At 39.5% G+C, this 26,480-nt stretch overlaps 1 protein-coding gene across 2 annotated transcripts in view; it reads left to right on the forward strand.

Annotated features, from left to right (window-relative positions):
- Window positions 1-8,001: 8,001 nt before the first annotated feature.
- LOC148183267 (SMAD family member 2-like) overlaps window positions 8,002-26,480 on the forward strand; it is an 87,467-nt gene continuing 68,988 nt past the window's right edge. For both annotated transcript variants that reach the window (XM_088061355.1, XM_088061356.1), the window contains exons 1-2: window positions 8,002-8,053; window positions 19,634-19,926. In XM_088061355.1, coding sequence (XP_087917481.1) covers window positions 19,691-19,926 — 236 coding nt within the window. In that variant the 5' untranslated portion in view covers window positions 8,002-8,053; window positions 19,634-19,690. The remainder of the gene's footprint in view (window positions 8,054-19,633; window positions 19,927-26,480) is intronic.

The following is a 26,480-nucleotide window of genomic DNA, read 5'->3' on the forward strand; positions in this document are numbered from 1 at the left end:
GAAGCAAAGACAAAACAGCCACACCACCAAGCACCCGTAGAGCAGACGTTTCTGCCCTTATCAGTCATTCTCTTAAACATGCCACCTCCCAGCGTTCCTGGTAGTAAAGGAAAACATTCACACGCGGTGTTTATGGCTGGAGGCAATACTTTCGTACACACCTTTCCCAAGAGAACAGAGAACCTTTATCAAAGTTGAGATAAATGTGACAGGCTGCTGCTTCTACACAGAGCTCTCATCAAGGTCAGGATGGACTGAGCAGGCCACTGCTTCTTCAGGTTTCTCTGATACAATGAGCAGGCTTAGTTTGTTATGTGGCCAAGGGATTGGTGCAGCACTACACAGGCCTTGGCCTGCTCAGATTAACTGTTGTGTGGAAAGGCTTTACCTCTGAACTGGAAGGTTACTTGCACTTTAGGAGATTTACTGTCTCACATGGAGAAAGGAGTCTGGGCCAGGAAAGACAAGAGGCTTTCTGTCAAACTCCTGAGCCCCTTTCTAAAAGAGAACTGAGCCTGAATGCAGGAAAGCCTTTCAGGAATTGAAACATGCTTTAATAACTGCTCCTGCATTGGGACTACTGGACTTAGAAGCACCTTTTGAATTGTTTGTGCATGAAAGGTCCCATTTGACACTGGGGGCATTGACATAACTGGGATCCTGGAAGAGCAAAGGATGGCCAGTCTGCCACAACAGTCCTCCTAATCCAGGAAGCAAGAAAATTAACCCTGGGACAGAAATTGACTGGTCTTGTGCCCCATACAGTTACAGTGGTGTTGTAACAAAAATAAGTACACTGGTTATGACCAAGCAGGATGTTAATATACCAGGCAATATTGTTAGAACTAGATGATGTGGTGTTAAAAGTAACTGCCCTTCTGAATCCAGCAGTGTTCTTAACAGCTGACCCAGGAAAAAGGGGAACTGGTCCCCGATTGTTGGCAGACTATTGAACAGGCATACTCCAGTCAAGATGATCTACAAGGACACTCCCTTGGAAGAAGTGGATTGGGAACTCTTCATGAATAGGAGCAGCTTTGTGAAAATGGAATCTGAAAAGCTGGATATGCAGTGGTAACTCAGCATGAGGTAATAGAAGCCAAAGCTCTAATCCCCCAAACATCAGTTTAGAAAGCAGAATTGATTGCACTGATGAGAGCGTTAGAACTCTGACAGGATAATACTGTAAATATATGGACAGTCTTGAAATTTACTTTTGGAGTGGTCCATGCCCATGGAGCCATTTGGAAACAGAGAGGGCTGTAAACCTCTCAGGGATCCCTCATGAAACATGGACTATAAAGAGATTGTTAGAGGGGGTATAGCTACCTCAAAAGATGACAATAATGCATTTTAAAGCTCATCAATTAAGAGAGACCCCAGTGAATGTTGGAAATAGCCTGGCTGACAAAGCAGCCAAGGAGGATACTGGTGGAGACATCCTGTTGGTCTTACCTGAGAAATACTGGCATTTGGACAAGGAGGCTGCCGATTATCAGGCTGAAGATGAGAAATGGGCAAAATTGTTAGATACTGAAAAGAGTCCTGAAGGATAGTGGATTACACCCAGCAAAGAGGTAATAATTCCCCAACACCTTATGCGGAAAATTGCAGGGCAACAACATAAAGTAACTCGTGGGGGAATAGAGTCTATAGTAGAAACAAACATTGAAGACTCAAGTTTTGAGCATATGAATGACTGGTATCATTGAAAGAAATTATTCTGAAGTTTGGAGTGCCAGTGGGAATGTCACCAGTCAGAGGTTCTGTCGTGGTTTTAAAGCAGTAACAAAAAAAAATTACTAGAAAACTTACTTATTTCTTGCTATTAGATATAGATTAGAACAAGAGCAAAACAGGCTTAAAACTTAAAAGGAATAAAGAAAGTTTATTAACAAAACTACAAGAATAAGAAAACCAGAATAACTTCCAGAAAACCTCTTTCTCCCCCACTACCCAACCATTTCCTTGTTCACATGACAACATAGAGACAAAAAACTTGGAACTTTGGTGTTTAAATCAGTCTCAATTCCTGTTAGAGTCTTTTCATCAGTCTTTGTAGAGAAACAGAAGTCTTCTTCTGCTAATCTATGGAGTTTTTTACAAGAAAACTATTTCTCTTATAGCTTTCTATTTCTCTGATGCCAGCTGCCCAGAAAAAAAATCTGTCATCAGTCCACTCCTCCCATTTCACATCACTCTGAGGTGTGTCATGGGTCAAATGAGTCTAGGGATGTAATTTTTAAGGATGAGTTATTCAAAGGCAAAAGTTCTCTTCATCTGTCTCTGTGAGCTTCTCTGGAAACAGAAGTTTTCTCTTTGCCTCTCAAAAGGCCACAAATCTTCAACTATTACTTCTCACCCTCTGTTTCAGTATCTCACAGCATCACAATCACTTCATTATTTGCTCAAAATCCACACTTTGAACACTCCATTCCTCCCAATATACTCTGTCATGAATTAAAGGAGCTCTTTTTCAGGACACTACTGTCCATCTCCATAGCTTTAACAGAAAAATATTTCAGCTTAATTAAAGCATCTCCTTATTCTCTACCTCTTCTGAAGCTTAATTCTTTTCTTTACTGTCTCTAATAGTTTATAAAGTCTCTTTACATGTTGATTACTCTCTTTTTCTTTTTCTGGAAAAAAGGATTAATCTGCAAGTCTCATCTGGGTAATGAAAGGGTTAAAATCTTGCCCAGGCTTTGTAGATTGTTCTGTGATCTCTGCCGGAGCAGCAGCTGGAGCTGTCTGCGATGGAAGATTCTTCATGGCTGTTCTGGAGAGTGTGGTCACTGTCTCAGCCTGCTGCAGGTCAAGAGCTTTTTTTCTTTCTTTACTTGACAGTCTCTGGTGAATTCAGTCACGGCAAAAATCTGCAGCTGAGCCAGGGACCGGCCTGGCCCAGCCAGAGCCTGGGGAAAGCCCCACAGGCCCCATCTCCTGGCCGGGAGCCGCGGCAGGCTCAGCCCAGCCCCCGCCCGGGCCGCATGGCCTGGGCAGGAGACGGGGAGCCAGCTAAAGCTCAGTTACCTTTCACCACCAGGAAACAAAGAGACAAATTCCCAGGCTTAGGTCTTAAGGTGGTGTTCACAGGTTGATCTCACTTTTCAATGGTTAAAACTGCTGTCAATTCTTAGAAATGGCCAGCTGTTGGCTAAGAGAAAAACTCCCATCAGCCTCCAGCGGTTTTAACTTCCTTAGGTGTTTCTCTTTGTTTTCTTAAATACCAATCTGTTGCCGCTGAAGATGAATAGATCACACGGACACAGTTGTGGTGAAAAGAAGAGAGAGTTTATTTTTCCTCCCAGGATTTATAAGCTTCTGACCACGGCCAGGGATTGGATGGTCAGGATAACACTTTCTCACTGCACTGGCCATGAGAGATGCCCATCACAAGACATGTAACAGAAAGAATGTACACATATCTATGTTTACAGTTATTGTCCTGGGAAAGTCTTTAGAAAACTATCTTAGCAAGCTCAGAAGCTGAGTTTTCAGGGCGACACAAATCTATCACAGGTTCATACTTCACAACTAAAATTATGTAAAGCCCAGCTAAAATGTTAAGGGTGAAATGGGACTTGCACACCCCATGGAGATCTCAGTTGAGCAGGAAAGTAGAAATAATGAATCAGAGTCTGAGTATGTTACATCCTTAGGGAAGGTGGTATTTTCTCTTCACAGATATGTTGTACTGGCAGCACCCACAATGCTGGACATCACCGCCCATCCATACCAACTCAGAGACTGGGTATACCTCAAAACCTCAGTTGAAGAATGAAATAAATTGGTCAGGAGACAGACTCCTGTTTTATGCCTTTATTAGGACTCAGCCTTGGGGTGGGGGCCCGAGGGGTTGCTTACATCACTGCTACTCCCACACTGGCAGCTCCAAGGAGGAGGTCCAGGGGGGTCACTCCTTTCCAGTCCTCTTTAGGCCATGATGACACCTTTTAAGCAGGCTCAGGTGATGCAGGAAGATGGTCTTCCATCATAGCTTGCTAGGATATGTCTCTTTGACCTTTTATTCCTTTGTTAGCTCATTGTTTTGGTGTCTGGCGTGCCTTAGTTTGCATATGCCTCAGGGCACACAGCCTCTTGGGAGCAGCAGTAGTGATTCCCAATGGAGGAAGGGAGGTAGGCGTGTAGGGAACAGGGTTGTTACATAATAACAGGGAAGTAAGGGAAAGGGGGTAGAGGTACATCTTATAAGAGAACTCTTAAAACACTTCAATAACCGGTAAGTAATTAACATTACTAACAACTATTGGGGTAAACAAGGGGTACAACAAACAAGGTTTACAAATGGGGCAAGAACATTAACTGTACACAACCAAACACTTACAGTATTTAAACCGGGGTGGATTTCTTGACAGATTTTATTCATGACAAAGAACTTCTCTGAGAAAGGTGGAAGGGACCATATCAAGTGATAAAGTGGAAGATGTCTTTAATTGAATATAATCATGAACCTCAAATTTAAGAGCAATCACAAGAAAACTGATTGGCATAATTATCATAGTTTTGATATTAATTGTTGGTTTATGGATTTTATTCCAAATTTGCAAAATGGGATGTAATAGAATGTATAGATCCAACAAAAACTATCTTTTCTAAAACTGAAAAAGATCTCAAAAAGATGGCTGGCTACTCTGTATAATGGATATTTTTTGAAAATTAATTGTTTATTTAGTGTTAAGAATCTTGATTCATATCATTAAGGTATGTTGGGGGTTAGGTGTCCTTCCTTTAGTTCTGGCTCACCTGTGGAATTTTTACCCATTAGTTGCTGGGAAAACCTGACTGCTGGTACTTAGTGAGTGCTTGAGAAACACAGAGTTCCGCTGGGCCCAGGGGGGAAGGGGGGCAGGAAAAAGGAAGGGCGGGGGCAGTTCTGGCAGGTTTCTTCCGCTTCAGAGAAGGACACTTTGCTGGGAGATGTTGCTGTGGAGAGAAGGGAATTCGCCATCACCCAGATGGAGCTGCTGCTTCTTCTTCTCCTTCTTCCCTCTTTGTTGGTGAGCCTTGCACCCCTTGTCCCACCAGAACATGCGGCAGTGCCAGCCACCGCTGCAGAGCTGCTGGTACACCTCATCCACCAGCCTGGGATCTCTGCTCATTCCTGCCGTTCCAGCTAAGTGTTCCTCAGAGCCTTGCAGGAACACTGGGACTGACTGTCCAAGGGGGTTTGGGAAGCAAAGCCTTTCCTCCATCCTTTCCCGTCTCAGCAGAGAAGGCTGTCAGAGGGTCCCTGGTTCTGTTTTGTTGCTAATGCTGTAGTTATTGTTGTTTGTGTGCCTCGTTATACATACTAGTAAAGAACTGTTATTCCTATCCCCAGATCTCTGCCTGAGAGCTCCAATTATAATAATTCAGAGGGAGGGGATCTACAGTTTCATTCCAAAGGAGGCTCCTGCCCTCCCTAGCAGACACCCGTCTTCTAAAACTGAGACAAGGTACTAGATAATTTAAATGTTTTACCTAATAAGTTTTATTAATAGTGATTATTGCATTCTAGTGTCTTAAGTCTTGCTAAACACTCAATGATTTAAGTGGAAGTAATCTTAAAAAAAGTAATGAAGATCACTTCCAAAGGGGGGAATTGTTGGAAATGATAGATGTTTCCTAACTAATTTTTAATTTTTGTTTTAATTAACTGTAAGCAGTGTCCACTTTTAGCCAGCACTAGTTAAGTTTCTTCACAGACTCTTATTGTTTTAACATTAAATAACTGAAACCTTAAGTTTTTAAAAACTAACCCCGAGAAGTTTCAATAAACAAAGCCAAAAGGATTTGAATACTGGGCATCTGGGATCTTAAATGTATGGCACTTCAAGGACGTTGGAGTAATCAGATGAAGTACTAAGGCATGAACAACAGGCCTTGAGCCAAAGTTGACCTCTGGATGAACCTTCCAACCAAATGTTATATGTATCCACTCATTAATGAAATATTATAAGCAATATGATATATATATCATTAGTGAAACATGTATTTACCTTTCTGTATTTAGAAGCCAGACAAGGCCATGAAATCAGACATCTGGCTTTGTTTGGAGGTGTATGATCAAAGACAACTCCCGTATTTCATCCTTGAGCCCTGGCCAGGCTTTGTGAGGAACCCAAGAGGAGGATGAAACCAGATGTTCCCACACTAGAAGTTACGTCAGCTTGTTTATTCAACAGTATAAAAGCTGGGCCTTCTCATAGCAAAGTTGGAAGCCTTGCCTGTGAGTGGATGCACCACTCAGGATTTCCCAGTTGCTGGGAGTGGCTCTTCAGTCTTTCACTGTGACAGTGGCTTCCCCAGCTGTTGCACAGACCTGGATGAAGGAGTAAAGTCTTAGGGTAACTGGTAATGGATCTTAATCACTGTAGGCAATGTTTTGTAGTGATGATTATGTGCATTGCTTAGCTTATCCTTTTGTAATTCCTAGCAGTTTTGCATTATAGTAAATTACACTTGTTCCTTAAGTTTGTGTCTGCATCTTTGGTGCCAACTCTGCCTACTGGCAAAATACCAGAAGACACAGAGGAGTTTAAGGCCTGGAAAATTGAAGACTCCCCGCCTGAGAAAAAGATAGCAAAAGGACTAAAGCATGTGGACCAGATTAGCATGAAGAGGGAGAAATCAATAGAGGACAGAATACTAATAGATAGAGGATAGAATACTAATTAACAAAAAGAATGATGTAACTTAGAACCAATGAATATTAATTTCTTTGTTTGCTGAAAAAGCATAAATAAGTGAAAAAATTTTGTATTGGTGTCTATGTGGAGGACAGAACTTTGTCAGCCCCACACACACCCCCTGGCCAAGAATAAAGCAATATCTTATTCACCAACATTAAAAAGACAGTGTTAGGGAGTCTCATCCCAGCTATTTCAGTGACACTGTCACTTGTTACACGGGAGAGATGACCGACCCCTATCTGGCTACAACCTCCTTTCAGGCAGTTATAGAGAGTGAGAAGGTCTCCCATCAGCCTCCTCTTATCGAGATTAAACACCCCCATCTCCCTCAGTCATTCCTCATAGGACTTTTTCAGCCCCTTCCTCAAGCTCCATTGTCCTTCTCTGGACACACTCCAGCACCCTAATGTCTTTCTTGGAGTGAGGGGCCCAAAACTGAACACAGTACTCGAGGTGCAGCCCCACCAGTACAGGGGCACGATCACTGCCCTCGTCTTGCTGGCCACACTATTGCTGATACAAGTCAAGATGCCCTTGGCTTTCTTGGCCACCTGGGCACATGCTGGCTCATATTCGGCTACTGTCAACCAAAAGATTCAGGATACGATCAGGGAAAAGGGGCCTGGTGAGGGCTGGGGTGCAGGCCATTTTGTCCTCACCTTAGCTGCAGGTACTGTATAGTATTGTGCCCCTGAGGGGTCACCGTGGTTCCCATCCGTACCCGAACTCTGAGGAAAGAGGTTTTGCCCTCATCCAAGGAACATTTAAACCTCGATTTAGTTACGGCTTTGTTGACCGCTTGAAGGCAGGAGGTCCGGATAAACGGAGCGGGGGGTGGTGTCACCGTGCCGGGCCCGCTGCGGTTCCTGAGGTAATTTCTGTCGGGAAACAGCGAACTACTTTTTTCAGTTCTCACCTGCTCCCGGCGCGGAATGTTACGGCAGCGGCGGCTGCGCGCCTACGAGTAACTCGACCTTCCGCTCCGATTGTCCTTTCTTGATCAACCACCCCTAATGGGCACGTGGAACGAAGTGATCAATAAGCACCGCCCCGCCCAGCCGGATCCATCTCTCTTCGCCTCGCGTCTTTTTTTTTTTCTCTTTCCTTATTTTTTTCGGGCCGCGTGCATTCGATTGGCGGCTCAATCCGCCAATCGGAGGCTGGGGTCGGGCCTTGGCAACTGTTGTCCAATCCTAGACCACTGTTTCTCAAGTGACGAATGGCCGAGCCAGTGCACCGCCTCCCCGCCTACTGCTGTAGGCGGGTCTGGGCAGGAGCCAATGGGTGGGGGGAGGGCAGGCGCCCAGGGAGAGCAACGCTGAGGGAGCAGGGCTGCTGGGCTGCTTGCTAAGGAGGAGGTTGGTTTTGGGGTGGTTTCGACGAGCGGCTCGGCTGCGCTGTGGGAAGGAGTGCCCCGTCGGCGGAGTATGGGCTGACTAGGCCCGGTCTGGCCCCGGCGGGAGACGGGGGCTCCTCCCCACTCCCGCTTCCCCGCACACCTCTTCCCCCTTTGTTTTGGTCGGGCGCTGCTGGCGCTGAGGGCGGCAAACAGACGCGGTGGGCCCCAGTGGCGGCGGCGGCTCGGGAAGCTGCCTCTCCTGGCGGAAGGAAACTGGGGGGGGGGGGGGGGGCGGTGGCGGGTTCTGCTGGCTGCCCTCAGGGTCTGCTCCTAGGAAGTAGGGCCGGGGCGGGGAGTGTTGATGTCACCCCCTCCGCCTTTCACACGCCGAAATAGCCCTCGGCGTGGGGTGTTGAAAGGTGGGAAGGGTTGGCCTGCGCTCTCATTGTGTGTATGAGGGGAGGGGGGAAAAAAAGAATATATGCTTTTTTTCTCCTCCCTCTCTTGCCTGGACTTTTTTTCTTACAGAGGTTAGGTGTGCAAGACTTCGTGCCGGGGTGATGGAGAAAGCTAGAGGCAAATTGGAAAGAAGTGTTTAGGATTGCAAGGTTTCACTTCAGCTAGTGTTCTTTTGTGTATTCCAGAGCCGTGGAGGTGATATATATACAGTCTACATGAGACATGTATATGCGAATTGATTACTGATTTTCTTCATTATATTAGTTTTAGTGCTGTGGCTATCCATGCATTGTAAGATGTAAACAAACATAATCTGTTAAGTATGTCATTTACCTAGATAAGGACATGGGAAAAGTTGTGTTGTGATAAATGCAAGTAGTTGGTGTTACTGCAGAGTTCCTTTTTGTAATTTTGTGGAATTCCTATTTGTAATTTTTTTGTAGGAGGTGGAGGGGAAGAGAAAAAGTGTGACACTAGTCTTTTAGTCTTCATTCTGGGGAAATAAAAGATGGCTAAAAAGTGGGTGAGTGAAGAGCTCTTGTGATAGTCTTGGAAAGCTGTTGAATTGAACAGCTGGAATTCATACTGCAGCCTAGTCCCATGTATTTTTGTTTGTCTGTCACAGTTTTTGACTAAAAAAAAAACCCAATGGGGGTGTTGTGCTCTTTTCAAATCCATTGCAAACAAGTGGATAGCATTAAGAAAAAGTTTTGCTTACTGGGTTTACCATCAAACTATTTCTGAAAATAGTGCTAGTGAATGCTGCAACCTGTGTAGGGCTCATGTTATCACAGTTCATGGTTATAAATGAGTCAGATTCCATACGTAACAGGAAGTTTATAATAACAGCAAATTTGTCTTTTCTTAAGTGCTCCTCTTAGCCTGGATAGCTGTACTTTCAGAATGATTTGTGACATTATTTCTGTGGAGACTGGACTCTCTAGTGAGAGACTGATTAGTCTTTGCTCTGTTCTCCAAACTGGAAAAAAAACCCCAGACCGAAAAAATCCCCTCTTGTTAAAGTGAAAGGCTTCCCTTAGTCTATATAGCAATATCATTCTTCTTTCCTATGCTTCACTGCAGTGTTGGAGCTTACATTGTGTGAGTATATTGACCGTGTGTTTGTTCTGAGGTATAGCTTTAAAACTTTAATGTTTACAAACTAGTGAATTAGAGGAGAATGAGAATGTAAGTAAACAGGAGGTTTGTGAAGTCCCCCTGTTTATTTAGCATTATCATGATGAAAGATAGCATTAGTTGCAAATGCCTTTAAAAAGAGAAAGTGGAGGGTCTCATTTAAAGTGGCTTAAATTTAACTCAAAGACAAGTCTAAGCACATATTTAAGAGCATATTGTGATTTTAATAGAGTAACCTGGTAGTTGATTGTTGTTCTGCACTTGTGTGGGTCAGACTCAGACTACACTGACAGTCACGAAAAGGAATGAGTGTTTGAAGATCCAGTTTTCTTTACGAAAGAAGCTGAGTTTGTGTAGTATAATCTTGAAGAAGAATTTGTCAACTTTCCTGAGGTTCTGCTTGATGATTAAAAAGAGTACCACAATTGGAAAAATTAGGTTAAAATCATTGGTCTCTTAACCAATCTCTATTTTATTCCACCCAGAAGCTAGATTCATGAACAAAATCAAATAATTACAGTGAATCTCCAAATGAAAGCCCCTTCTGGGTCCTCTGTTTTCCTGTTCTACTTGATCTTTCAGAAGTGTTGAGCACCAGTTGATATCATTGAGTTTATTTGAGCTCCAAAAAAATCTCTGCTACTAAACACAACTTAAAAAAACTTGTTTCCACTTCAATCCCTTTCCCATAAAAGTACTGTGAGAACAGGCCTGGATAACAAATCTGATCTCTGCTTGAGACTGAAATGAATTCCTAAGTTTTGTTTGTATAAAGAACAGTGCACAAAAGTTTTAATTATTATCAGAAGTATTTTTGAGCTTTCAAATGTATTCAGTGTTGCCTTAATGATTGTGCATACAAATGTCCTGTAATTTAAAGCATCCATTTATGGGACTGACTTGCTTAGCGAGCTGTAAATTCTGCTTTTCAGATTGGATTTAATGACTTTATGATAAAAGCCATTAAATGATTGTGAAGTGTGCTGAGAGGCAAAAAATACCTAAGCTTACTTTGCCAAAATATTTATAACTGTTGATTTGTTAAACTGAATTGCTGCAGATCATGTGATAGGGATTAGTTTTTTTTGTAATAGAATGGGAAGTACAGGCAGCCCTGTGTTCAGTACTCTGGGCTACTGCAGAAAACCTTCCTAAACATTCCTCTCCACTTTCAATAGAGAAACTGTTACAAACAGTAAGGCATCGTTCCATGTGACTTTTTATTATTATGATGGGTGGCAGCCATAAGTGGTCAAGTTAGACCAAGAAGAGACTGAGAGAGCAGTTCCTGGGTGTCCTATCAGTTTAGTCTGGGGCTCAAGCTAGATTTAATTACACAGGAACAATATGAGCTTGTGCAAAGTGAACTCTGCTTAACAAGGGGGATTGTTTGAGAAATGTTTGTTTGGCCTGTATTGATAGTGATCTTGCATTAACTAATTGTTAAATGCAATTGTTTGGGGTTTACTGAAGTAGAGAAGCTGCTAAGCTATACAGATAAAATCTGAAACAAGTACCTAGGTACCTGATAATCAGTTCTGTGAATATTCCTGTCCAATTTAGCCCAGGAATATTTATTTTCTAAAATAATGAAGTTGACACTTTGTTACACATGAAAAATTTTAGTCAAAATTAATGAGGTAAGGGCTTAAGCTGCTGTGGTTTGGAGTGGTGCTTTTGTGGGGCTATTATGGCCTTTTACTTTTAAGGAGCAATACTGTTAGGTTATGAATAACACTAAGTGGAAGAAGTTTGCTGCTTTGCAGAGACAGGTGAATTGGCTGACTAGTTGCAATTTTCCTCATTTGCAATTCTAGGGGAGTTGCTAAAATACCTCAGTCCTATTAGTGATTTCATCAAAGGTTAGTAAAATTAACATCTTTCTTGTGTCTCCAGTTTCATGCAATTTTAGTATACCATGAATAAATGTGTTACATAGAGTGCAATTTTCTAATAGCAATATAGCTTTTCATTACTACATTTCAATGTCATTTGTAGTAGTTCTTAGTAATTTTAAAAAAATCCAACTTCGAAGCTTTCCTAATGTCATGATTGTGCTTATTTTAGTTCTGTGTATGAGAAATATGAGTTTTCTCATTTGATTCATAACCAAACTTCATGAAGAGAGCGAGAGGAAAAAAGTCTGCTTTCAAAGTAGGTGGGTAATTCTGTTTTCAGTGAGCTATATAAAGGTACTACAATTATCCAGTTTCAAGATGCACTGTAATGCTAGACCATAGTATACTTAAAAATTGTGCATATTGAGTCTCTGTAGGCATGTTTGAAATTCTCATTCTAAAGCTGACCCCGAGCAAGAATTTTCCTTGCTCCTGTCCCCCCAGATCCCAAGCAGCCTGCCTCATTGGCTCATGTCCAAGCTCAACCAGGACCTTGGCTTTTTACTCCTTGGAACTTTGGGCTGTGAGCTGGCCAGATGGCGCCCCTTGGGAGGAAGCTCTTCAGAGCCACTCCCCACTGCTGGTCTAATTGGCTGAAAAGTTAAACTGGGAGTTAGATTTGAGGGCATTGCTCAGTAGGGCTGCATTCCCCTTCCTCCAAACCAAAAAAACCTAAAACCCTAACACCCCAAAGCCAGTAAGGGAATGCTTGAAGCTGTCCTACTAGGACTGAAATATGAGAGAAGATGAGCACCATCTCATTTTCTTGTGTGGTTGTTTTTCAGAAAGGTATGTATGTAACAGTAGGCTTGGGCTTCTCCAGAATGACAAAACCAGGTGTCTAATATTCATTTGTAGAAAGAGAATTAGCCCTTATGGAATTGCGAAAGGTGGTTTTTGGAGGGATTGTGGCTGCAATAAAAGTGAAATGTCTTCTCTTGTCTGTTACACTGTGTAATTTAACTGGAGTGTATTCTATCTGAAAGGGAAAAAACTGGCTTTGATTTTAGTTTGAAGTTCATGCAGAATTCAGGTTTTCTGCAAGTTGAGATCATTAACATGGAGGAGAACTTTCTCAGATTCCACAGAGAATAAACTGTCTCCTTGGATGGAATAACACAGCCTGAAGGATTGAGAAGCAGACAATAAATTAGTTTTGGTTTTTATTCTGTTTAATGCAAGGTGAAATACTTGTTATATTGTTTTTCTAAGTCTTAATGACTTTGCTTTAATATAGGAGACATGCAAGTACTGCATAAGCTATGCCTTTTAAAACTTCAACTCCCACTATTGTTTAACCTAAGGTCTTGATTCTGCCTTAAATAGACTATGCTTCAATTAATGTCACTTTATTGTGAAACCAGTAATATCACAGGGGCACATGTGAAGGGAAAGGGTGGATATACCCTTGTCTTCTGAAAGATCTGAAACATTGTGCAGTTGGTGAAATTGATAAAAAATCTTGTCCAAATTCCAGGAGTAATGAAGAAAAATTGCCTTAAAAATATCCAAAATGGTACTAAATTTGTGAGGAAATGAGCTTGTAGACTCTCTCTCAAATGCCACTAATTATTTTCCTTGATCTTCTTTCCTTAGGAGCTTAATATCTGTCCTTTTTATTTCAGAATAGCTCTTGCAAATGAAATTCCTCTAAGACAGAGTTCTTCTAGTAAAACTAAGATCAGATTTCTTTATTTTCAAGTTTAAGATGAATAAGCATGCTGATATGAAATATGTTGCATAAGGTTTTAGAATAAATTAGCCAGAAAGCACTTGATACTTTTGGTAGCACCAGTGTGTTTATAGTATGTTCCAGATACTCAGGAAAGGAAAATTTATCTTGAAGATGTTAGTCTGATAGCATGCTGTCTTTAAGGTTTACTTTGTATTTTATGCTTAGTTATTGCTGAGATAATGGGCTTAATATTTAATACTTGTTCCAGAGAACCACAGTAGAATGTAATAAATAGCAGATGACTCAAGCTGTGACTTTAGAAGCTGCCAACTATGACACTTTTTGACACACTATAGAAATGTGTGCATCAAGAGGCAGAAATACTATGGGGGCAGAGATGAAATAAATATCAGCAGAGTTAGGCAGTTTGTAGCTTTTCCAGTATTAATCTGTTTGGAATAACAGCATGTGTTCCATCAGTCTAAAGAAACTCTTGTACCTCTTTGGCTAACAGTGAGTGCACCTTGAGTATTCAAAACTGCAATTTTAAGGCACAATCCAGAGAATGTGGAAAGGGATAAAACAGTGGAAGTTTTCTGCTATTTATTGCACTGCTGCCTTGATAGTAATAGTTCACCTATAGTTGAGCTCAGAAAGGGGTCTTAAAAATCTCTCTGCAGTCACTCAGAGTCCCTGTATGTTGGTGTGTTGTAGTGGAAATTTGAAATAGTACATGGGAATTAAAAATTAGATTTGGGCTGTGGTGTTTGGCCTCAGTAGAAGAGAGTGAGCAAAGGAAGAGGCAGTGAAAAGAATGATTGTGAAGCACACTTAAAATCCTTAAAAGCAAAGGGTGTAAATGAGTACTCATTTTTTTTGAGATGGTTGATTGTAGACTACAAGGAAATCACAAAAAACATGGCAAGGAAGAGGGGATATTAGATATTTAGCATGTATTTAATTTGCAGCCAATTTAGCAATGTGGAAATGTTGTTTGTATTGTTGGCAAAGATTGTTTTCTGGGTGTGTTTGGGGAAAAAGCATTTTATTTTTTTGGGGGAATGAAGAAAATTACAAGACAAAAGAACTAGAATGTTTTTAGCAACAGGCTAGTATGAACAGTGCCAGTGTATAAGAGGATGATTCTTTAGGAAGAAAGATCAAAACCTATATTACTGTATCAATTTGAAGGCAAAAGTTACAGTTGATTAATTGAAATGGGATTTGCTGCTCAAAAATGAGCTGCAACAGTGAGTCCTAAATCTGTTACCATAAACATGGTGTCTGAGATGGGATAGATATTTAGAACACAACACAGGTGTAGGGCTCCTCATTTTTATTTGAGCTCCTGCCAGATATTTGGCACCAGATATGCACTCTGCCTTCTATGTCCAGTTCCTCATGAGGTGTAGATCTCTGTCTTTGTACTTTTTATTTAAATTATAATGTTGAGAGCTTTAGGATAATATGACAAAAAAGATAAGTGAGAAGATAACCATAAACTGGTACAATTTTTCTGTGGTCTTTAGGTCAGTCCTTAGGCAGTGTATTTGAGTATTTGTAATTTAATTGAAGTAGTAAAGCTTTCAGGCTTGGCATCTCTCTAGAGCAGCATCCCAAACTGTACGAGCTGTGTATGATACTTTCTTTGTGACAAAAGGCTGATGACAGCCCTCCATTTGAGGGAGGGTTGTGATTCAAATGTACAGAATCATGAAGCTTGCAGACAAGATGAATACAAACAGTTCTTCAGCAAAGCTTGCAGTGGTAGTGTTGTCCACAAAATTCAGATTTGTTACCTGTCGTGAAACAAGCCAATAATTACACACCCAAGGGAGACATTGATTATTTATTTCAGAGTTGCACAAGCCTGGGTGCTCAGTGGTATTCTACAAATCAAGCATAGCAACTATTAAAACTTTTTACTATTTATACATTTTAGCAAACAAAGGAATTAGTGTTCATTGGCTACAAGTTAGATAGTTCTCTTATTAATTAATATTCTATCTTCTATTGGTTAATGATTCCCTTGCTTCTATCGGTAATTATTCTGCATACTCAGTCGTTCTCTTCTTTTGAGTCAGTGGGTTTCCTGGGTCAGTGGTTCGTGAGTCTGTGGTTGTGCTCTCCCCCTGCCAGAATTACCTTTTACCCAATCGGAGCTGATTCAGCATAGTTGCTGAGTTGGCTTTATTAGTTTCTCCCTTATCTTGGGAGGTCTGCCAAATGTCCTTGTGGCCTGTAAATTCTGCATTCTTTGTGTCCGCTATCAGTGGTACATCTTTCTTACCAAGCTTTATTAACCTCCCCCTAGGTCTGAGATGATTGAAACATGTCGAGCCCTAAACCTTAACAAGGCAAATCTACCAAGAAGTAGTTTGTTTTTGTAACACCTGGACATCACTTAGAGCTTGTTAGTTGCTCCCTGTTTCATGGATTAAATGTCCCTTCTTGTTGATTAGGCTTGAAAGTATATAAAGATCAAAGAACATCCCTTCTTAAGAAAATTTTACATATTCCACATTTTGCAACAGTAGAACAAGAGACATTTTGTGAAACTAAAATGATGATAAAGAAAATAGCTAAAAGTAGTTCTTTAAACAGTGAGCCGTTAAATTCTGGTGCAGTCTGCCACGAGGTTGTAGAGACAGGTTCAAAAAGTGGTTAGATGAATTTTTGGGCAGGAGGTACGTAAATGGCTGCTAAAGGGAATGGGTAGGCATGTAGCTTTTAATTTACTGCTGTAACAGTTTAAGATGCTGAAGAATTATGAGAACAGGCTCAGAAAAGAGCCAGGTTCTTGTGCTTTCCTTGAGTAGCATGTCCTTTTGCCACCTTTGGAGATGGAGTGCTAGGCTGGATGTACTCCTGGCAGAGTAGGGTATTTTTTATTAATTTCTTTATTGCTACTTTGCCCTTGCATAATTTGCATTTATCTAAATTGCTCATAATTCAACCTAACTGTGCCTTGCACTTTACACCATCTCTTCTAGGCTTGGAGCAGTGCTGCTCTCCTGTGAGTAGTCATCACAATTGGCTGAAGTATTAAGATGAATGAAGTCCTTTCCTACTTGTGTCATATTTTCTCTGCTTACCCTTTGAAAGATACAGGACCACTACTGAAGTAACTTAGTGAAATTCTTATTGATATTTCTGGCAAATCCCTGACACGGCAAAACAATAGCTAGAAAGAAGCTCATTTAAACCTCCCAGACTTAGTCTGCAGCTGTGGTGTATGTTGTGGGGGTTTTTTGTTGTGTTTTTTTTTTTTTTAATAGATGCTAAGCTGTAATAGTCATTGTAATAAAGAGCTCTTTAAGTGTATTCCTTTGTGGCTTATATTTTTTTAAAGCTACTTTTCACTCGGGTAGCAGATCAAACACTGACAGCTTCTTGAGAAGCTGGATGAGCACACGTCTATAAGGGAACTGGTTAAAACTAAGTATAGTATCTGGAAATTTACAATTAGTTAGATCTGAGCTTAGAGTCTTTTGGAAGTGGGAAAAGAATGATTTTTTTTTTTTCCCCTCTTGAGTATTTCAAAATAGTGTGAGAGTTCAAATATACAGAAAAACTGAAATGTATGGGGCTTCTAAATTCTTTCCTGCTGCAAGAATTAAATTATTTAAATGTGCATTTGAAGCAGAAAGGCAAATCTTGGATAAAAAAAAAAAAAAAGAGCACCAGGGAATACAGAAAATGATACATAGATCACTCTTAAAGGAAAAAAGACTGCAAAATTGGACACCTCATGACAAGGAGTATTGTAAAGCTGAAAAATTGGATAAAAGCATTGAGAATGTTTAGAGGGTCTGGAAGAATAGGCAATTTACCTTGGTGGTAAATGAGACTGTACTGAAGTGTTTTATAAGACTGACAATCAAAGGAGTATTCTGGGGCAATGAAAGGTAAGAATTTTGAAGCTAAACAAGAAATATGTATATTATATCTCAGCGAACTCCATAGAAGGGGAGAAAAAATGGTGTCTGGATAAGCAGTGATAGTGGAACTTGGTTGCCCACACCTTTCAACACTGAATTTAATGTTCAAGTATTATACCATCAATTGCTAGTATTTAAAATGGAATCCTTAAAGCAGAAGAGGTTATCTTCTTTGATTTGGTCTTTTTCAATTTCTTGCGTATGCCTCTGGAGGATCTAATGTTGGCCTCGCTCAAATGTTGAAGTCTTTATAACACTCAGAGTGACTGCTATTCCCTGTTTCAGAAACCTAGTGTGTGAGTGTTAAAACAGTAAAGGCCATGCAAGCCTTCTGTTTCATCTCTGGAGTTACTCAGTGTACTGCATTGGGGGACTAACATGTTTCACTTCCCGGCTTGTGAACAGTTAAGAACATGCGAAAAAGGGAGTGTAAGACTGCCTATTTGGCATTGCCACCAAAATAAATGATCTAAGTTAAAAGTATATGCCCAGATTTGCATTTCCAGCAAAACAGTCAATGCTACAATGGCTGCTGAAGGCTGGGACTGGAGTCCTCCATGCATATTCCTGTAACTCCCCTGACATCAGCTGGAGTACTTACAGTACTCTGTGTGAGCTGCTGCAACTTGTTTACCTAAAAGAAAACTAACTCAGCAAAAGAGAAAACAAAAACCACCCCTAAATGGATCAGTTTTTACTTGGTTATCTAGCTGAGTCTTTGTGGAAAGGTATTAGTACAGATTCAGAGGTGGTAGTGGTGATGGTACCACAGGGAAGAAAAGGAGGGCTGTGCTTCCTGTGACAGGAAGCTGTTGGGTTGGCTTGCCTCCCTATGAATCTATACCCTGAGTGTCCTAGTTAGTGTTTAAATTGAAAATTTCTATGATTCTCTTATTTAGGATAGATTATTTTGAATGGCTTGTATAACATTCCCAGTCTTAATCTTGAGTCCCTGTTGGAACCTGTTTCTACCAGATCCAAGAAAACTACATTTCTTGCTTCACCTGTGTTTTGAGGTGCTCTCAGAAGCTGGTTTATGGAGGTATAATTTAGTTGAAACTGAAATGTCATGCCTACTGAGTGTTCTGTTTTGCGGAAGTTGAAAAGTTATGATTTAAAGTTACTTGTAGAATATAATCTAGTGTCTATTGACTTGGTTCTCAGTGAAACTGCAAAGATGTGACAAGACATAAATTAGCCATAAATACTGTTGCCTGAAGTATCCCAAATCAACCATGCTCTTTTGCGGATGGGAAACTTCAGTAAGATTAAGTTGGTGTATTTTGGATAGAAGTGAGGTGTGTACCTGTACAGGATGTAGAGACATGTAAGCTGCCTTGAAAGCTCAAATTGAGTAGACTGAATCTAGTGTTAAGTTTTAGCTAAAACAAGGTTTTTTCAGCTGACAAGTAATTTATACAGCTTGGAAGTAAGGGAACTTTCTGGAGTTCGTTGCCTGGAAATAAGATTGTTTTTTACTTCAATGCCATGCTTCTATCCATAAGACCATTATGTACTTGAGCAATTTCTAACAGCTGTCTGCCTGAAATAATGTGGTTGGTTTGGGGCTTACATTGTAATACATCAAACTAGTCTAATAGAAGCTCCAAAACTAAGATTTTTTTTCTAAATTGCCATAATTTTTCTTTTAAATTGTTTGAAGTGCAAGTCGTAGTGAATGTTAAACATAGTTCAACTTTTAGCATATCTTTTAATATTTCATTTCACATAAACATCCTGATCAGGTAGTTGATACTGAAAGGCTATCAAAATTGAAAATGGACAGTTCTACTACCCATGTATCTGCAAACTAAGATTTTTAACTATCCTTTAATAAATTTTGAAAGACTTGATGATTTTGAGCACTGCCAGTTGAGAAGATTAATTATCTGTAAGCCATTAAACTCTAGACTGAAAGATGGGAATAAGCTTATTAGCAGATTTATAAGTGAATTTCAAATTGGTGTCCCCAGTGGAACAAAAGTTGTTAGTTATTTAAAGCATGAAAAACAAGGAGAAAAGGCTTGTGAAATGGCTGGCTGTTGGAAGACTTCTGTCAAGCTGTCATGACTAAATAACATTTCAAACACAAATTTGCTTGGTAAATTAATTTGGAGATGGGCAGAATGTACATATCTCTTGTGGAAAATTTTAATAAATTAATAGACCCAGCCAGCCTAGGTGCAAAGCTAGCCTAAAGTTAACCTGTTTTTTTGGGTTTTTTTTCTGGAGTTGATTTAGCCAGGAAAGACTTGAGGAAAAATTAAATGTCCAATCCAACAGTAACCTTAGTCTGTGCTAACTGTTGAAGAGTCTGCAGCAAACTTGCATTTGAATTTTATTGTTGAAGTACCTAACCTTTATGCAGATTTATCTGACTTATTTTAGGATGCAGCGTCCTATGGCATTTGGTAATAAAAAGTCCAAAGCAAGGTATTTGTTTCATGTGAAACCTCAATGCTAATGTCTGTTTTGGTTTGTGTTTTTAGGGATTGGAAGGGAATCTCTAATTTATTGCTTGCTGAGTCTTCTGTCTGGTGAAAGTCATGTCATCCATATTGCCATTCACTCCACCAGTTGTGAAGAGACTTCTGGGATGGAAAAAATCTGCTGGTGGCTCTGGAGGGGCTGCTGGTAGTGAGCAGAATGGTCAGGATGAAAAGTGGTGTGAAAAAGCAGTGAAAAGCTTGGTCAAGAAGCTAAAGAAAACAGGACAGCTGGATGAGCTTGAGAAGGCAATTACCACTCAGAATTGCAGTACAAAATGTGTGACAATTCCAAGGTAAGTGCTGTTGTGTATGAAATTGTTACAACCACTTAGGAAATAAGTAAATGGATGTTTAGGCTGTCTGAACAAATGACTAAAAAATCAGTTGCATGCTTTGATTCTTTACAAATTCTTTAAGACCTATTTTGGTTTTATATAGTGCCTGCTTATAACTGAATCACATGCTTTGTAAAGTTATAATTTCTAATAATATCTTTGTTTCAATTTTCATTGCTACTTAGATTCAAATTCTGTGTATTCTGGTGGTGCCTAGCACAGTTCTTAGTTTATAGCACTGCCTTATGGTTTTATTTAATAACACTGTCTATAATCAGAGGGGCATATTTGAACTTTCATTTTAAAAGTAAGACTAGTTTTTCCTTGGTCAACACTTCAGTCATCTATTTGTTTTCTGTTTTGTCTGGTAATTTCAGTTAAATTGTACAAACTGTGTCCATTCTCCCTTTTGAAGTTTTTATCTTTGGAGGCACACTGTCTGAAGACCATTTTAATTATTTGCTATTGGTTAATGTAAATGCTTTTTTATTTAATAACTTGGAGTATTTCTAGAACTGGTCTTCCACTCCTGCTATGTATATACATTTAGGTAAATAACTTGCATTCTATCCCTTTGTCTTTCTCAACTTAATTCATAGCAACTGCTGTGCGAGGGGCAAGGGTTATGTTTGTAAGTATAATGCGGTATTTTCCATTCATGTTGTACAGAAATACCACTAAGGTGCCCTGTGCAAGTTCATTATGTGCAACACAAGTATCAAATCACTTCACAGGTGTGTTTTTCTATGAAAAAGAGGATCTGGTGACATGGGAATATTTTGGGCATTTAGTGCCTTGACACTTAAAATAATTTCTGGGGGAGAGAAACTGCATCTGGTTTATGATTGTAATTTCTGTATTAGCATATTCATCCCAACTACTTTTAAACTTTGTATTAATCATAGCACAAACTAGGTTTGACTGATGTCATTAATGATTTCTATATATCAAATAAGTTATAGCTCTTAAAATGGTTCTGGTGTTCTCTTTTAGATTTGACACAGCTGTTTGGGAAAATCATGAGTGTACTCTGAATAAATGACTACTTTGTGTTTTCTCTTTTCTATCCACCTTTTGTTTCTAATGCTGCCCTCTGCTTGTATTTTCTTCCCTAGAGCAGTTCCAAAATTCTCTGGGTTTCCCTTCTGCTTTCTTCCTTTTGCTGGCTGGAAAACAATCGGAAATAAAATATTAGCTCTTTCTTGTCTTGGTGTGTATCAGTAGACTAATATTGGAACCTGTAGGGGTATGTATTTCTTGACTTGACATAAGATGACTATGTATTTAGCAAGTCTTTACCATGATAAAGACAAAATGCTTTAATTGTGAGGTGTTTCATATGACAGAAGCTAAATATCCCATATAGAGATTCACTTGATACAAAATGTGTATCTATCTTCTAGAGCTCTCCTGCAAGGGTACTGGGGCAGTAAATATTGGTATTTGAGAAGAACAGTTGTCTAATTTTTCTAGAGGATACAAACTATGCTAATATATTGTTTTCCTACATTGAGTATGTTCTTCTGCTTGCCTGACCTTTTGTGTGACATACTAAATAATTCTTTAAAACAGAATACAAAGCTCTGTGATACTCTGTATAGCCTCCATGTTGTGACCAGCAGTTCTTGCTGGGCTGTGATATACTGTTCTCTATCTTCCAGTAAGCTGTAAGAAGTACTGGACCTAGGTTTTACTTTTCTTAACTACCTTAGGAGTAAGCTAGTAGCTAGAGAGCTCTTGAAGTGATGTTGGCAATTGTACAAGGTTTAATTTTAAACTAAGAAATGGCTTTGGTATTAAGGAGTGAGAGTATATCAGGGTTGCCAGAATTCTTGAGTTTCATTGTTAGGTTTTGGACTATTGATATTATTTCACTTTGATAGCAGGAGTCTGGGTTCCCAGGAAATAACAAATGTCAACTCAGTACTGTAATGACTTCTGGAGATTCTTGCTCTTGGATTTAGTAAGTTAACAACACTGCTGATTGAGACCTATTTAATGAATGTCTTAAAGATCTGCAGATCAGTCGGGATAAATAATAAAATGCTGAATTTGGAACTTTTTTCCTTCCTAGTCAACAAAAAGTTTGAGGTGCCAAGATGCTGTGATGTAGTTGTGATGTGGCAGCTGGGCTAACTTTCCAAACCTTGTTTTGCTTGGGGAGGGGTATTTTTGGTTTTGTGTGGGTTTTTTAAACTTCCTTTAGATTTACTTACTAATACTCAGTGTAGATATTGACAAATGTGGGATGTTCCTGTTTGCCCCTGTTGCATTATTTCCTCAACAGAAGTTTCTTTTGTGATTTCACAAATTTCTGGTCCCCTTGGAGATTTCCAGAGAGTTTGATACAGTACTTAATTCTAGTATACTTTTTCATCATTGAAACCTAAAGCAACTAAACACCTACAAGCCTTTTTTTAAAAACTGAGAGCAGCTTAGACAAAGGTTGTATTAAATTGCCTCTTCAGAAATCTGCATTTTATATATTACTGTATGTCATTGATAATTCTGTTGAATTAGGATTGCTCTGTTCCTATGCTGTTTGTCAAGATGACTACATACTGAGGCTGTTACTGTGTGCTATGCAAAAGCTGCTCATGTGGTAATTAACAGAACTTCTTATTCAGACTAATAGAGGTTCTGAGAAAGCAGAAGCAAACAGATGGAGTGGGTGTTGGCATTGCACAGCAGGGGTGCTTAGTTCTTCATAAGTGGGTCAGTAATCTAGAGCAGAGGCTAAATAAGTACAGAGGACCTTTTGACACTAGCCCTCTAAGTAATTTGTAGTTATCTTGCTGAATCCTCCCAACAAGCCAGTGGGATTTTAATCACATAATCCCTGAGTATCTTGAAACTAAATGTTGGCATGTGAGTTCACCATTTATACGAGTCTTCTAATGGAGCAGTTTCTTCCTTATTATCATGGATTGTTCTGTTGAAATAGAATCACAGAATCATAGAATGGTTTAAGTTGGAAGGGACCTTAAAGATCACCTAGTTTGAACCTCCCTGACATGGGCAGGGATACCTTCCACGAACTAAGCAAGGTTGCTCAAAGCCCTGTCCATAAATATTTTGTAATTAGTGGTAGCTGAAATCCAAGCCTTTAACAAACCAAACCATGCCACGTAGTGAATAGTCAAATGGCATATTCACAGTCTATCTTCATTATTTAAAAGTTCTTTCAGTGATGACAGTACAGAGTATAGGAATCCAAAGCAGGCAAACAAATAGCTGGTTTCATCATCTCGGTATTTTGGTGTGATCAGCTGTGAGGCTTTTCTGTCATTAAAAGAGTATAGATATACTTCATGTCTTCTTGCTTCTTTTAAATAGACTTGCCAAATGCAGTTGCTTTTGTAAAATGCCTGATAACATACAACTAATAAGAGTTTAGTTGGGGCAGGTTTGGGATAATGTTGGCCTGGAATGTTGTAGCTCCTATGCTTTTAAAACTGAAAAAAAATTAGTCGAAGGGAAGCATTGAGTTTAGACTCCTTCGTGATGTCCTGTGTTTCTCTAGAGCATATGTCTGAAACCTAGTGCAGAACCGACTGTGTCCTTCCTGAGCTGTAACTGGGTACATCCATATCACAGGTTGAGTTCTGCTTCCATGCAAACATTTGTATAATGTGATGACTGTATTAGGGATTTATTTTATATGAAGTATTACTACTAAAACTGCAGAATCTGGTGAAAGTTCATCAAACATGTGAAAGCAAGACCATTTTACATGGTCAAGATTTTCTAAAGAAATTATGAATTTCTCTAGTATACTAATGTTATTCCTTTGCTTGCTTGTCCTGCAGCCCTTTTTTTCATTCCCTGCAGTGAGTTGGCACTAAGGATAAGATAAGCAGCCTAGGCATAGCTTATGGTACATGTTAAAATTGTTTTCTGAATGCTCACTCTCTTTATTAGTTAATATGAGCCTCCATACATGGAACTTTAGTGCTGATCACAGCGTCTACAAAGGAGTTAACAGCAGAAGTAAATTAGGCAAAGATGGGAAAACTTGGAACTGCTGTTTCAGAACAAAAAATTTTTTAAAAATTATAACATTTTGAGGCCTTTTCTTCTCATAACTGAAAAAAAAAATAAATTTGTAATTTAGGTGTATAGGGCACAGTTTTTCTTTAATATAACCTGTGCTACTTGTTACCATGTTTTCTTTAATTCCTTGGGAATATTTGTCAGTGTTATCGATGAGCAATGCGATAGTTGGCTCTCACAATTAAGGAATGAATATTATGTGTATGTTAAGAGAAGTTTTATTCATGTATAGTTATGTTATTGTGATATGTCCTCCCATAGTCCTCTTTCCCCTCCCCCTTGTATTGTTGTCACACATGGCCTTGGTAGGGGCATTTGGGGAGGGCTGGCTTGTTGCTATGGCAACACCTGACCTCAAATCAAGATGTAAGACAGTGATCTCCACCAATAGATGGCAAAGAAGGAGTTGACTGACAGGACTTTGGGAGGGGCAAGGAGTATAAAAGGTAAAGCATCCATTTTGTAGACTAGCATGTGGCTGCTGGTCACAGAGACTCCTAGCGCTACTCTTTCTCTTTATTCAGTCTTTTGTTGTATTTTGTTAAGGTTTAATAAACTTTTAAAATTTTAAAAGTGAGCATTGTTTCTCACATCAGGAAAGTGATCACATAGCTGCATGCAATAACCTAGTTTTAGGGATGCTTTTGATCACCAGTAGGGCAGAGGTGTCAAGCTAATGTGGCTTTTAGAATAGTTTGTTTTCAAGTTTTAATGTCTTTCCTCAGAATAGGTTGCTTCAGAGTATAGCAATACAGGTTAAAGCCATAGGAAACGGATGGTTTCAACAATTACACTGGGAGGAAGGGAAAGTTCCTCTGGAAACTGTTTTAGGAAAGTTCCCAACATCTGCTGCTAAGCTATGAGTGTGTTAGGTAAGGGGACAACAGCAGACAGTTGGATTGACACAGTAGATCCTAAAATAACATTGCTATCCAGACAGAGGTGAAGTCTATTTTCCCAGAAGCAGAACTTGGCACTGCCTGCTAGTTTGTAGCAGAGCTGAGATAATTCACTATTCAAGTTGGGGATGGACACTGATTCTTAATCATAGCTCACAAGTTGAGTGTTGCTATGTATGAAGAACGTTCTCATGGCATATACCATATCTCAGTCTGGATGCATTCACTTAGCTGTAAATTGGTTCTGTGAATTTTTGAAGATCATAGTTGAACATCTTAAGCTTTCTAAAACAAGTATAGTTATTTAAACAGTGCATCAGAATATACTATTTTTATTGCTGAGGTTACAAGAAGAATGTGCTTGTAAATAGTTTGTTTATAAACTGACTCCTTTTTATGACAGGATTATTGAGGATGAAGCAGAGCTCCCTGTGATTTTTCTCTTATTGAAATTTCAATTTAAATAATGCTTTAGAAGAAAGCCAGAGAGATCTTTCCTGGAAATGTGGCAAGAGATAGTTGATATTTTGGGGAGTGTTGGCCAAAATAAGTTTCAAAATCCCCTCATCATCCTTATGATAGCTGGTGCTGTGAAGACTTTGGCTGTGTTAACTGGAAAGGTATAGCAGGAGGATCAAATTGTCCTTCCTTTTCTCAGATCTGTAATTATGGTGGGAGTTCAATATTGTCTCTGTGTTCTCTGTAAAAGACTAAAGAAAGTTCTTGGTGCTTTCTAAGTGTGTTGCACCAGGCTCTGGTCTCCACAGGGCAGTAAGGACAGAGTGATGGTGTGCTTTGCAGTAGCTTCCTGTTGTGTGTGACATTTCTTCATCTTGGAGTTGGCCTTATGTGTATGTACTCCTATGGCAGCTTACTGTGTAACTTCCTGACTTCCTCTGGCCCTAATTACATATGTGTAAAATGACATATTCAAACTCTAGGTTGCAGAACATTTTTAGATGCTATATGAACATACAATGGGAAATAAAAAATCATGTCAGGTTTGATTTCAAGTCTCTATGAAACTTAATTTCTAAGCTCGATATTAGCAATCAATAAGACAGTGTTGTGAGATTTCCTGCATCTGTTTGCAAACTACTCTTATGCATTTCTTTTAACTAAAAAACTATCTTAAAAATCAATTTAGTTGATGTTTCATTACCAAATTAAACTTAAAAATGAGAACTGGTGGTCACTCACAAATTTCTCAAATTCTTTTGAGCTGGTGAAAAAAAAAATCTGTTCAGACAAACTAACCACATGGAAATATCACCTTTTCTGGCATTAGTATTCCCGATTTGTTAGTTTTTTTTTAAATGCTTATTCAGGGAAGGAGTTAGATAACTAACTGTATGTCTGTGGTGCTTGTCTTCAGAAACAGACTTGAAAAAAATGCCTTTTTGAAGCCTTTTGTGAAAACAGTAATTTCTTAGTAAAAAGCATTTTTTAGTAAAATTTTTTTGTGAACTGGTCAACAGTCTTGAGGTCCTTGTTCGTTGAGAGGAGACATCATGGATGGGGGTGTAACAGAGTGCAGTGAATGGTCAAAGCAGAACAAGC

Source organism: Pseudopodoces humilis, chromosome 12, assembly GCF_049639895.1.
Source record: "Pseudopodoces humilis isolate 2021_Gansu_Grassland_sample_001 chromosome 12, ASM4963989v1, whole genome shotgun sequence".
NCBI classification, from domain to species: Eukaryota; Metazoa; Chordata; class Aves; order Passeriformes; family Paridae; genus Pseudopodoces; species Pseudopodoces humilis.